The sequence below is a fragment of the Glycine soja genome, chromosome 17 (genome assembly GCF_004193775.1).
Source record: "Glycine soja cultivar W05 chromosome 17, ASM419377v2, whole genome shotgun sequence".
Taxonomy (NCBI): domain Eukaryota; kingdom Viridiplantae; phylum Streptophyta; class Magnoliopsida; order Fabales; family Fabaceae; genus Glycine; species Glycine soja.
Window position 1 is genome coordinate 39,338,106 of NC_041018.1, and position 13,348 is coordinate 39,351,453.

General features: G+C 31.2%; 2 protein-coding genes and 1 long non-coding RNA gene across 5 annotated transcripts; 2 read left to right on the forward strand and 1 right to left on the reverse strand.

Moving 5' to 3' along the window:
• The first annotated feature begins 1,398 nt into the window (after nucleotides 1-1,398).
• Nucleotides 1,399-2,805, forward strand: LOC114392431. Its single transcript, XM_028353564.1, has one exon. The coding sequence runs from the start codon at nucleotides 1,617-1,619 to the stop codon at nucleotides 2,466-2,468; it is 852 nt and encodes a 283-aa protein (XP_028209365.1). The 5' UTR covers nucleotides 1,399-1,616; the 3' UTR covers nucleotides 2,469-2,805.
• Nucleotides 2,806-4,707: 1,902 nt separating this feature from the next.
• On the reverse strand, nucleotides 4,708-6,525 carry LOC114392432. 2 transcript variants are annotated; one of them, XR_003662295.1, is made up of 4 exons: nucleotides 6,212-6,523; nucleotides 5,500-5,653; nucleotides 5,243-5,358; nucleotides 4,708-5,123 (listed from the first exon to the last, which is right to left on the reverse strand). It is a non-coding gene; the product is annotated as an uncharacterized LOC114392432 (long non-coding RNA). The 2 variants fall into 2 exon arrangements; XR_003662294.1 differs by having other exon boundaries at nucleotides 5,243-5,653; nucleotides 6,212-6,525.
• A 3,754-nt stretch (nucleotides 6,526-10,279) lies between these two features.
• LOC114392434 lies at nucleotides 10,280-13,201 on the forward strand. Of its 2 annotated transcripts, none has more exons than XM_028353570.1 (4): nucleotides 10,280-10,477; nucleotides 11,552-11,657; nucleotides 11,941-11,996; nucleotides 12,875-13,201. In XM_028353570.1, the coding sequence occupies exons 1-3, from the start codon at nucleotides 10,368-10,370 to the stop codon at nucleotides 11,953-11,955; spliced, it is 231 nt and encodes a 76-aa protein (XP_028209371.1). In that variant the 5' UTR covers nucleotides 10,280-10,367; the 3' UTR covers nucleotides 11,956-11,996; nucleotides 12,875-13,201. The 2 variants fall into 2 exon arrangements, with proteins under 2 accessions (XP_028209371.1, XP_028209370.1); XM_028353569.1 differs by having other exon boundaries at nucleotides 10,281-10,477; nucleotides 11,941-12,001.
• The last annotated feature ends 147 nt before the right edge of the window (nucleotides 13,202-13,348 follow it).

The window sequence follows — 13,348 nt, forward strand, 5'->3', positions numbered from 1 at the left end:
CACGTTTTTTAAATGGATAATATTATACTAATTACTAAAAATTGCGTTCTAGATGGATAGTAATAGATGTACTAAATTCAATAAGTTTGGTGGAATAGTCATACTTAGTTTCGTTTACTCTGTTCTGCAATTTTTTTTTGGAAGGCTGTTCTGCAACTTACATTCACATCAGTTTAAGAAAACCAGCAACAATGAAAATCATGATTATAATTGATTATTCGTAGGAAATTATAATGATTTTGGGAAGAGATATGGAGTACACTATATTGTACACGTTACTATATTCACTCATTATGGTTGTGTGGTTCATCAAACCATACTAATAGTTTGCTTGGATGAAAAATAAATGAGAAAAAAAAAAGAAACAAGAGAAAAATATAGTGAAAGTTGCATGCGAGCATAATGTTGATTAATACTAGACTATGTAATTCCAAATTTCGGGATTTATAAAATGTACACACAAACATCCATGTTTATATCTCCCCATGTTTAACTTTCAACAGGTGGGGATAGAATATTTTAAATTTTAGACAAGATCTGAAGCGATCTATTCCTCATATTTATAGCTGTTTTGAGGGTATTTAATTCATTGACTATGATATAAAATAAGATAATGCTTTGGAGATGCAAGCAAAGTCCGTAATGACAGTTCCCTCATACCTAGTGAACAGAAAATCTAATAATCTAATAAAAATGATAAAATGAATTTGGACAATGCAGATAATATTCATATGGAGATAATATTCATATGGAGATAATAACGAAGTTGACATCATTACACAAACAATAATATTTTTATCGCATATGACATGTACGTCATGGCTGCTATCACTAATCAGAGCACCAAAATTTCCCTGCAAAGCAAATTACTGTGATGACCTTGCAGTAGCTGGATGTTAATTCAAACAACTAATGCAATTTCACTCGTACTTATTACCCGAATCACCATGTCAACCCAGCAGCGACATATGGAGAATTTTACACAAAAATATCATAATAATATATACTATCTCTTCTTTTTAAGTATGTTTTGAATTTATGGTATAAGAATCAATATATACTATCTCTTCTTTTTCAGTATCTCTTCTCCGTCCCCCAATGTTTTTCATTGACAACTACATTTTGGTGTGATTAATTTCAGGCTCCATATTCAAACCATGCTCCTTCTAGAATACATTATCAATCGATATATATATAAATTATTAATTGACGACATTTTGTAACTTGTTTCATTAACGAAAGACTAATTCCATATCATTCTCCACGTGAAATTAATATGTTTTTTCTCTGAAGTCTAATTTATATAAATCCTTGGATCACTTCTTACGGCACTCTAGTCAATCTGCTCCAATTAATTCATATTGTACAAATGGTCAAGAAGGACCAAACTAAAAAACAAGGCATTGTTCGTTTCTTCCCTCTAGTCAAAAATCAATAATGCCCCTTCAGAAGCTTCTTTAAGATCATTCATTGCTTTAAAAGTTTAAAACTTTTTTTACCGAAGTCATTGATTCAGAATATCTTTAGTCTAGTCATCTCTATCTTTGTCTGTTTAAACCCATTCTCATAAGCACCATACCTTCACAAAACAAAAAAAACACTGCTCCATAACGGATATGCTGAACCTTTTTGTTTGTGGCCCTTTCCATAACGAGTATGATGATGAACCATGCCTTGCAAGTCCTAATTCTTCTAGCCCTAGAAAATATAAAAGAAAAAACAGTAAGAACAACAACCCTTATTCCACTCGCGGCCTAGACAAATTTTCTGAGCTTTTGGCTGATCTTGATGAGAAAAGGCAGAAGATTTATTCTCAGACGAACCCTCATGACATCTCTTTCGTTCGCTTTGTGTACTCCAACACTGATGATGACATTGTTCCCGTTGTGGTCAAGGTGAAAAACAACAACAAGGATCATAGACACAGCAAGAGCCAAGAACTCAAAGTGGTGAGAGCAAGAACAACAACAACAACGTTGACTCATAATACATCAGAATCAACGGACAAGTCTGCAACAGCTGATAAAAAAAACCCTGTTGAAGAAAGAAAGCAACACAAGTTAGAAACTCATGCAAAGGTAGCTAAGAAGAAGAACAACAACTTTTCTTCGGATATGGGGAAGCCTTCTTTCTATGTTCCAGTGGTTGCCATATTGATTTTGTTGCTATTGGTTGTGTTTGGAAGATCTGTTACAACTCTTTGCATTTGTATTTTGTGGTATGTGATGTCCACTTTGAAGGGTAGCTCATCATCATCAAACACGCTGAAGTCGATGAAGAAGAAGGATTTAAGTGAAAAGAAGATTGTGATCAATGAAGGGACAAAGAAAAAGAACTATGTTAGAGGGTGGAGTGAAAAGATGGTGGTGAGTGAAGGGAGCAATAAGAAGAAAGATTATGTTAGAGGGTGGAGTGAAAAGAAGATGGCAAGTACTGATGGGTTAATTTCTCCAAGAAGTGGTGAGTAAGGCTTCCAAGAACAAGGTTCATGCACTAAATTCCCATAAGAAAATTAAAGCTGGTGAAGAATGTAAGATTATCTGTTAGTAATTGTTTTTTTTCTTCTTAATTTGTTTCTTCTTCTTAGTAATTTTCCATTTCTGAATTGGGAATAGAGTTTTTTTTTTTGTGTGTGTGAGTGTGTTGGTGTAATACATGTAGGTTAATTTTCTTTTTGACGTGCTTGAGACGGGTTGAAAATTTCAATTCTTCCCGATCGTTTACACGTTCGATCTGAGTGTAAATTACGGTGGAAATTGTGAATTAGGCTTAATGACAATCCATATGCCATTTTTGTTTGCTTCACATTGTGTGGTGAACTGCTCGTAAAGTTCTTAAAAATTGAAAATCAAGTGATGACAAATTGACAATTGGTCAAAAGTTAAACAACTAAAATTACAGAAGATCAAAGTTTGTTGTGTACTTGTTGGATCGGCATTAGCTGACGACCTTAAAAAAGAAATATACAACACTAATCTTGTAACAATAATATTCTTTTCTCATTAGGTAAAATTGGCTATAGGAATTACATATTAGACTAGCTTGGTGTTAAAAACCTCTACTTTAGATATACTTCTGTATTAATTTTCTTATCATTTTATGATATACTTGGAAACTTGTAATGTGGCATCTCCAATCTTTACCTCCGTGATTTTTCTGGTATTTCTTCCTAAAATTAGAATGATATGCTTAGGGATCTTAAAAAAGAAATTGAGGCAAAATTACTTTCAAGATCTACAGTTCAGTGCAATTTTGTCCAACGAATTAGTTCCTATACCACATTTGTTTTAGAATCATTCCATTCGAAGAATTTGAGATAAGTTAAAAGGAAATGGACAGGATATAATTCAAAATATTTAACAGGCGGTCAAGGTGATCATATTCTCCTCTGAGAAAATTCCTGGTTTAGTTTAAGAGAATAATTTTGTCAAACTTCCATTAAGCGCGCATCTCGTGATCCATTCACGTGAAAATTTACCTATGGAAACAATCCCATGTTTGACTTTGACTTTTCCTGACTATTTTATTAGGATTATACTTTTCTTTTGGCTAAGTTGATATGTTTGAAATGTGAAATTTTTTATTTAACTAATATTATAAAATAATTATATTAATTATTTATTATTAATATGTTTATTTTATGTGATTAAATTAGATAAGTATGTTAGATAATTAAATAAGATGATATTAACTGGAGTTGATTCTATTGATCCATTAAGGATAATGAAAATTATGTTAGATTAATATGCTATAAAAAAATTATGATTCTCAAATATACTGAGTCATCACACATAACAGGAACATCATATTGTTTCTGATAGATAGTTAAAAAATCTTATAAAAAATGTCAAAAAATATTTAAATTAGAAACTAACGACAAATTCAACTATTTTATCTAATTTTTAATAATCAAACATATTATAAATCAAGACTTTTAATGAATTATCTTAAATTATAAACCTATAAATTTTTATCTTTCGCATAAAGAATAAAAATTAAAAATTATAGATATTTCAACATAAAACTATTAGGAATGAAACCTTCTCTTCCAATCCAAGCTCTTTACATAGTATTTGATAAAATTAACTTATAAGTTAATTATAAACTACTAGTATAAGTTATGAGTTGAAAATGTAGACGCGTATAATAAATTCCTAACACGTCATCTAACAGCACAGAAATGTTCCTATCACAAGTATAATTGTCACTAGTGTTCACTTTTTAAATTTTGTTGAAATAAGTATCTAATCATCTCCTTGCTCAGTTGGTCGGAAGAAACTTAATTCTTGCGTTATAATAAAAATAAACATTTTAACATAAATTTATGATTAATTTAAAAACACATTTTAATTGTATTCGACAGTTTAAAATAAATTTGATCAAAATCATTTTTATTTTATTCATCATTAAAAGTAACGAAGCATTATCCCAAAAAATCTCTTTCATCTAGTCTTCTTTTTTTTTTTTTTGTTTTTTCAGGGGGGCAGAGTATTCATTCACTATCAATCCACGTCGGTCTAGTCTAATTTATGTATTACTTCACCATATAATATAATAATTTATGAAAGAAAGAAAATCTCAGTGTGCTTCAGAAGCATTATATTTCCACTCCAACCATTCAGTTGTTCTAGCACCGTAAGGCGTAATGCAAGTGGCAATCAATGCCTAGAGAAAAAACAATTATGATGACTTAGCAGATATGCAATATTTTAACGAGTTCAAAAAGATACAACATGAAATTGAAAAGTACGATTCTTCTCACTATCATTTTACAACACATCCAAATGATATTAACTCAATTCATCCAACCTAAGATTTTGGCTCGACAACTTAGCAAATAAAATGATAACTGATTGCACAGCAACAAAGGATATTTATTATTTGGGATAAGAATGTGGATCCGTAAAAATAGCAGTGTTTTAATGCTCGCCATATTTTGGAACAATGAATTCTAAAGTCAGTAAAGTTGATTTCCGAAGATAATTCTTGGTCATAAGCTTGAGTTGACCCAAGTCAATGACCCCTAGAAATTGTATGCAGCTGATGTACCAAACTTGAGTCAGTCCACAATCAAAATTTTCCAATTTGTACCCAGACATTAAAAAAGCTTTCAGCCCTCATTCCTGCATTAAGTAACGGGGTTTCTAGTCAGTATTGGCAAACTAGTGATCCAAAGGATAAAATTAAAAAAAGAAAAATGCTCAGAACAATAAGAGAGCCACTTGAGATATGAAAATCTAACCTTGAATCTCCTTGGGCGCACATTATCTGGACTGTGGCGAGAGTTGTAGGCCTGACGTGTGGGAGCTTCACTTCTGCAATGATCTGCTGCCCTTGTGGATACCATGTTACTCTTCTCTGAGTTTTGTGTTCACACTTAGATAGATGAGTGTGTTGAAAGTCTCATGTAACGGGTAACCATGAGAAAAATGGAGCATGTTAAAGTCTAATATCGAATAAAGATAATAATAAACTATATAAGTAGGGAGTAATCCTCACCTTACAAGCCAGTTTTGTAGGATTGAGTTAAAGCCCATGAATCCCTATGTTTGTCATGCTCTAGGCAGGTAGCCTTAGTTTGATTCCTTGAATTCCGAAAAAATCCATCTCTGTCCCAACAAACCTCGTAATCGGCCTTCAATCGTGATCCTTGCTGTTGATTGGCAAAAACTCATAAATCATCACCAAGAAATCATTTATCAGACATAAACATATTCAACCTTTCAATCTTGCAAAACATTCTTCATGTCAATTGCTATCCAGTTTTTTATCAGCTATAATCATGAATTCAATGAGTCAACTGCTTACGGAAACAGCTTACAACTTATATATATATATATATATATATATATATATATATATATATATATATATATATATATATATATATATATATATATATAAGGATACATGATAAGCATTTTTTAATAAGAGTTTAACAACCTCTTCCCCCTTTCAACAGCCATGATCACGAGTTCAATACGAGTTGCAGCAGCTTATGAAAACAACTTATATGAATATAGTTTAACTCTATTTCCTTTTTGACTATAGAAACAACGTATATATAAGCACTAATCGATTAAGTTTATTACCCAAACGCTTCTCAAATGAGCAAAAAGTTGTGAAATTTTACTACAGCACTTCAGACACCATGGTCATGCACGATTTCACAATTAAGGGAAGAAAAATAACTCAGAAACTAAGCCAATACCTTTTGCAATGACCGACCACAAACAACTTTCAGTGCATCATGAGAGTCTCTATATTTCTCAAACTGAACCACAATCTTGCAGTAAAGTCCCGAAACTAGGTCTCCACTATCTTCATTGGCATCCTTACCAAAATCATCATCCTCAGCAACATTAAGATTCCTATCGAAGAAGCAGAACAATTGAGCAAAATCAGATATTGAAAGTCACATGATATGTTTGGGTAAATTGTGTTTTAAGTCTCTCAACTAGTTGACCAAAAATGGTTTCAGTCCTTATATTTTAAAAATGATGGTTTTGATATTTGAATTTCTGAAATGAGGTAGATTTCACTTCTAAATCGCGAACCAAACTTGCTATTCCTTTGCACTTCCATTCCATCATTTTCTCAGTTTTATTATCCAAATTCTTTTCGCAAGTTTTATGACTCAATTTCTATTATTTGGCAGATTTTAGCATCAATTCTTTTTTAAAAAAATTACCATCAAACTTTTAATATTTAATGTAAAAATACAGTGATTTCTATCATTTATGTAAATAATTTTTAGATTGTATTATTTAGTTAATTTTTTAATTTTTTTTATTATTGGGGTGAAAATTTGTGGATTTTCAAAACCATTGAAACTAAACTAATTGGTTAATCTGTGCTTTTTTAAGCTAACAATTGAGGAGAGCTTGATAAAGCTATCTATGGCTAACTTCATTTGACTCTGTTTCTGATTATACCAGTTCTTGTTAGTTTTTGTTCTGTTGAATAATCAAGTGCATGATTTTAGTTGTATTCATCAGATTTTATATGACACAAAAACCTGAGAATCTTGAAGGAAGTAAATATTTTGACAGAAACATTTTCTCGGAATGCTCATTATATGTTTGTTGTTGATGATGTTAAAATATCCATTAGCAACTCAGAATTTGGCCCGCTAGAGTATCAGTATCACTATCACTATCACCCTTTGTGTTAGACATTTGAAGATGAGGGTGAGTGAAGAATTGTCATATGTATGCCCTAAGCAAAGTAGGTGACTTATTAGATGCTGGACTAAGTCACCTATGATAGCATATGATCTTTTAAATATATCAATTTCTTATTTAAACTATTATAACATCTGATCTTCCCATGTGGAATGTGTCTTCCATATAATCATTAATAAGCAGATGAGCAACAATAGGATGCTTGCATTTGTTCTTAATAACCTGAAATACTTAATGAAACTCCTGATTTGAACTCGATATGTTAATACTAAATTACTAATAATGTAATGATATTTCAAATTTAGATTTGGCTTTGTATTTTGCATGTGCAAATGATAATCTAATATCAAATGTTGGTGATCATTTGTTGCAGCAGAAATTTGATAAATGTATTGGATTTTTTTGAAAGGGCCTAATGATAAGTTTAAGAATGCTATTGAGGTTTCTTTTCCTGGAGAAATTGATGAATTGACTCGGAAAGAAGAAGAGAGAAAAATCCAGCAGAGGAAACTTTCCTTCTGGGATTCAAGAGAATTTCTTAGTGACAACTAATGTTGCTAATCCACATTGCGGGAAGATGCTCTGCATCAAATTTTGACATTTTTATTAGTTTTCTATTGATTGTATTTGTACTCTTTTGAATTCCTTTTTAAATGCTATAAATGTTTATGTCATGGCAATCTTCCATTTTTAAGCTCCCTGTTGTTAATTATCCAAAGTGCAAAACAATGGATTCCTACTGAAGATATGTACTTGATGGAGGGTGTCCTTAGAAAGTGTGCCGGATAGAGCAAATTATTTGGTGATGAAAAACTCAACTTGCATTCCCTGGACATAAAATCCTCTTTAGATAAAATGGAAAATGACACCGTTTAATTAGTGTATAGTACAGTTGATGAAGTTCTTTGGTGAAAGAGTTCCATACTTATTTTTTTCTTTTCTTTATTCTGGAAAATGCTACCCTTACTTTCATTAAGCCATTGAAACTCCTAAATCCTGATGATGAATTGATGATATGAAAAGATCTTGTATTGGCAGGAAAGGAAACTTCATCAATAATATACTAATGTGGAAGAAAATCTTGGGGCAGTCTATGTATCAAATTGTCATAATGTGGTTCCTCTAGACAATAGTACGTGTAGCTTTTCATTTTCATCTTCATGGTTTGGAATCTGATTTGAATAGATCACACTCAGTTGAGTTTTGTTTTGTCAGGTAAACTTTGGTTCACGTAAGCCAGAGTCTGTCTTTCTTGTGCAATGATATATGGTCCTGCTTTTTAATTTCCTTCCTTCCTTTCTAGTTGTACAAAATTAAAAGTTCTAAATTATTTATCAAAACAAGAAAAATAGAAGTTCTGACTATAACTGTGGCTCTAACCTTTGTCCCATTAATTACTTCTTTCTGGTCAAAATGTTGTTAGATTCTTTGTACCGTGCTGTCTGAATTTGATTATTCATCCATCTGTTAGTTTATCATTCTGATCACTCCATGTGTTTATATAGCTTTCTTTGAAGGTAATTGAAGCATTGGTTTGTGTTGTTAATTTTGATGCAGTGGATTTTTTTATGCGAAAGTGGAAAATGATCCTGATTTTATCAGAATGAACCATGGATTAGATGGATTAATAAAAAATGTAATTCTAAGGATGAGTTTGTTCGGAGCGAAGAGAATGAAAAAAAAAAAGAAAAAATAAATACTAACATGACATAAGATTTACATTTTTAAACTTTATTTTAATTCAAAACTTTTTTTTAACTGAATTTAAATTTTTTTTCATTTTTTTATATTCTATCAAATGCACCCTAAGAATAGTTAGACTCTTGGTATTGAAGATAGATTTGGCTCCACTTTGTATTTTCCCCCGTTTCTCATCAACAAATCCAGCACAACCTTTTTTTCTTAAGGAATATTCTTCGATGTAAACCAAAAGTCCCCCTGTTTTTCTTATTTTATTGAGTTGTATATGTCAGTTATATTTTATAAAAATAAAGTTCCCTTTTAAAGGTAAAATCGTTTAAAAATAACACGCAAAGCATACAACTCAATAATATTATTGAATACTACCTTGTTTGTTTTCAGAAATTTATTTGTTTTTTATAAAAAAATTCTAATTTTAAGATATATTAATTATTTTTTTTATAAACTCTTATTTAAGTATTATTTCTCCAAATATTATTGAAAAGTAATTGAATGGATAGAGAAATAAGAAAATAATAATTTTATAATAATAATACAATTAATTGATAAATTTAATGTGATTAATTAAATTAATTATTTTTTAAAGAATATAAATTAATTTAAAAAATCTTATAATTAAAAACGTAAGAACTAATTCATTTGGTTAAAGAGTCATCTTTTAATATACTTCCTTCCTCTTAAAAGAAGTGTTATATTTGGATTTTTAATATAATATTAATTGTTCACTTCCACTTATATTCTTTATGCCAATTTAGTTTTCCAATCAAATATTAATATTATTTTCTTTCATTTATTTAATAAAGTTAGTTTTATAAAATTATTACTTCATTTATTTTTATATATAAAACCCAATTATCTAATTCATAAAGATTAAAAAAAAGTGATTGATTTAATTAATAATAATAAATTTATTTTAAATTTATAATTTTTCTAAAATTAATTTTATCATTAATATTCATCTCTTTTAATTATTTGTCAATACATTTTTTTTTCTTGGAGTGTTTTTAGTCTAAAAAATAATTAATACAAATAATATTATAAATTGAATCTTTTCTTTGATATAATTATAAATTGAATCTTATAAAAATGAATAAATATTATTTTTAATTTAAGTCTTATAAATAAAAAAATAAAATATTATTTTTATTTATTTATTAATTTTTATTGATTCTTGTAAAATAATCCAGCATAACACTTATTTTAGGATAGGAGGGAGTACTGTTTTTTTGGTTATTGTACCAAAAGATGATTTTTACAGTTAATATGCGACATAATAAATAATCCATCGCATGCCCCAAATGAAAACGTGAAGGCACACAAACTGAACACGTGGACATGGAAAGCTTATCCTCTTTTCCTTAAATTTTGCTAATGGTGACAGAGGGTACAAAAGAATTTTAGATTAAATAGATATTGGAAGAGAAAGTGAAGCCCAGATCAGAACAGAACACAGACAAACAGAGGAAGAGAGAAAGACCCAAGATGGGCCTTTGCTTTGGTTGCTTCGGCGTAGACAAACGCATGAGCAAGGAAGAAGAGAGATTGGCCTCTGAAGAAGCGCGTGCCAAAGCTGCTGAAGCCGCACAGAAAAGGTTTTACCTTTATCCATTTTTCTTCTCTTTTTTTTTTAATTCAATTTCATGAATATTCTCAATTCCTGCAAAAATTAAAATATACGGATTTGGGTTTTTTATTTGTATGGCCACATGGTATAGTTAGATCCTTAATCGTTGTACTTTTGTGGATTAAATGTGTATCTGCTTTTGATTTCCCTTTTGCTTTATATCTATGCAGTCACACTTTTTGGTGTTTTATTTATTTTATCCCTTCAGAACATTAGTAAACCCCAATTTGAAATAAATTTAAGAAAAAGCGAATTTTGGTAACTATTGTCTAAACTTCAATTCAGAGCTCGTTAACATGGTGTGGCATGGTTCACACATAACCTTGTTGTCCCTTAAGCATGTGCTCAAGGGTTTGATTCCTGGTCCCTGCGTACAAAAAACATTTGTTGGGAGAGGTCAGCCCCTTAAATGGATCTCCGTACCTCGAAGGATTAGTCTTTGGCTTTCGACCGAGGAGTTCACCCAAAAAGTGCTCGTTGTTGCTTCTCATCCTTGATTGTCTTACATTGATATGCCAGTGTTGCTAAGTAATCCATTCCATATACCAGAGACATTTTACAAATATCACAAATCACAATAAAAACTAGCGTACCCCATTGCCCGGAGGCTCTTCGCTATGCGAAGGTATGAGGGAGGGATATTGTACGCAGTCTTACCCTTGCATATGCAAAGAGGCTGTTTCCGGATTCGAACCCATGACCAACAAGTCACCAAAGCACAACTTTACCGCTGCACCAGGGCTCGCCCTCAAATATCACAAATCACAATCATTAGGGAAAATTCAATTTCAATGTCCATGAGGATTATTTCTTCATGTCACTGTTAGGTACTACTACTAAATGTTCTGAAATGTTTGTGGAAGTAGCGATAATCGAAAATGCATGCAGGGCCCTCTACAAATACAATTAACAAATAGATAACGGAATGAAGCATGAAACAACCAGAGACATTTGAATGTTGTTATAATGGTTTTTTATTGGTTAGTGAATGCATAAGTAAAGTAACCGTAGACTAACTTGCAGGTGTTGATTGGAATTGTAGGCAAGAGCAATTTGAGAATTCTGCAGCAGGACGAGCTGCTCGTGCACAGCAACAAGCAATGGCAAAGCAATCTGCAAACGCCAACAAAGGCGAACCAGTTCTAAAGGTTGGTTTGGTGTTTAAGATGCCACTTATGTTTTTGGCTACTACTAATTGATACTGCAATTATATCTCCTAAAGTATAGTCATATAATTCTGGAGATAGATTCAGTGCTTCTTTATTAAGTGTTTGTTGCTATAAACTTTTTAATTTCTTTAAAAATGTCATTGCCCTGTAATATGCTGTTCTCTTGCCCATGCTTTTTGACTAACAATTTTCAAATAGATTTGTGCCATAATCTTATTAGACCTCAGCAATGATATATTTTGACTTTCGTTTGTGGATGCAGTGGCAAATGGGTTGAGGTTAGACAATCTGTCTGTTGGAGTTAACTTTTTATTACGTGTAAGGTGAATGATCTATCTGATGAATTCTACTTTGCCCATTTATTAGGTTATGCAATTTAGTTTAGTTTTAAACTCTATAAAAAATAACTCTATTAACAGAATTTGTTCAAAGACAATTAGCATTAACTTGTATATGAAAATATGTAGAGAAGGTAGACATAGACGATAAAAGTTTGAGTTTATGCTTATTTTGGACTAAAAACCAATTTGGAGAAATGTGAAGAAACCTAAGGTAAACAGACAAAAGCACTTTTAGTCTCTTTTTTTTTTCTGTAAACAAGATTTACATTAACAAAAGTTTAATGTCTAGAGTAGTGCTGCTTGCTGTCCAAATTGCAGTGAAAAAAAGAAAAATCGTGTTGAGTAACATTTCAATAAAATGTTGATGACAATTAAATAATTAAATTTGTATTTTTCGGTGGGCCTTTTGTTCAAGCACTGCATATGTAGTAATATAGCAGTATCCGCAAAATGCTACTCAACTACACTAACCATTCTTTTACACGAATACAGTAATTAAAAATTTAAAATGCAAGGGGGAGGGTAGCAAAATATTTGGTTTCTGATATAGACTAAGGTTCATTCGGTTGATTTCAATCAATATTTCATTTTTCTTGGAGTGAACTTGTCATTTAGAAATCTGCCTCTTAACTAGGCCAAAACTAACTGACATACTGATTACTGAATCTTACCTACTCAGTTGAATTAGTTTAACTTCACTGACTGCTTCACACACTGATATTATGTTTGTAACATTGTGAAAGACATAGTGAAAGTAGAAACCAATATCAAGTACCTTTTGACTTTGCTGAATGTAAATGTCTCTTTATTGTTTAGATCATTTTGTCTCAATAGTTTTCTTTTCTTGTGTTACAGTATCGATGACAGGTCCAACCAGAATTCTATGCTCTGCATGCTTCCCTTGTTCCGAAGATGTGAAGATCTTTTCTGCAATAATTGTATCACAAGTGCAATTCGTTGTTTTCCAGACCAAGAAATAGTGTTTGATTGTAAATTTGTAAATACATCGTGGTGAACGGAAACGGGGATAAGTTGAGATGGTAGTTTCATTTGATTTTTCTTACCATCCATTGCATGACATTTCAGCAACTCCATTTACTTAACCAGCTTTAAGAACCTTACATATACGAATGAGTGAAGTGTAGCCCTTAAAATGATAACTCTAATATTTATTTTGCACGAGTATTTTCAGTAGAACTAATATTTCTTTCTATCCCTTCTTTAGCTACTCTAAGAATGTGTTTTTTTTATTCAACTTATCTTGAAATAAATGTATAGTAGGATTGGGAGTGCACTTGCATGAGCTGAAGCTTTAACCAATATTTGAAG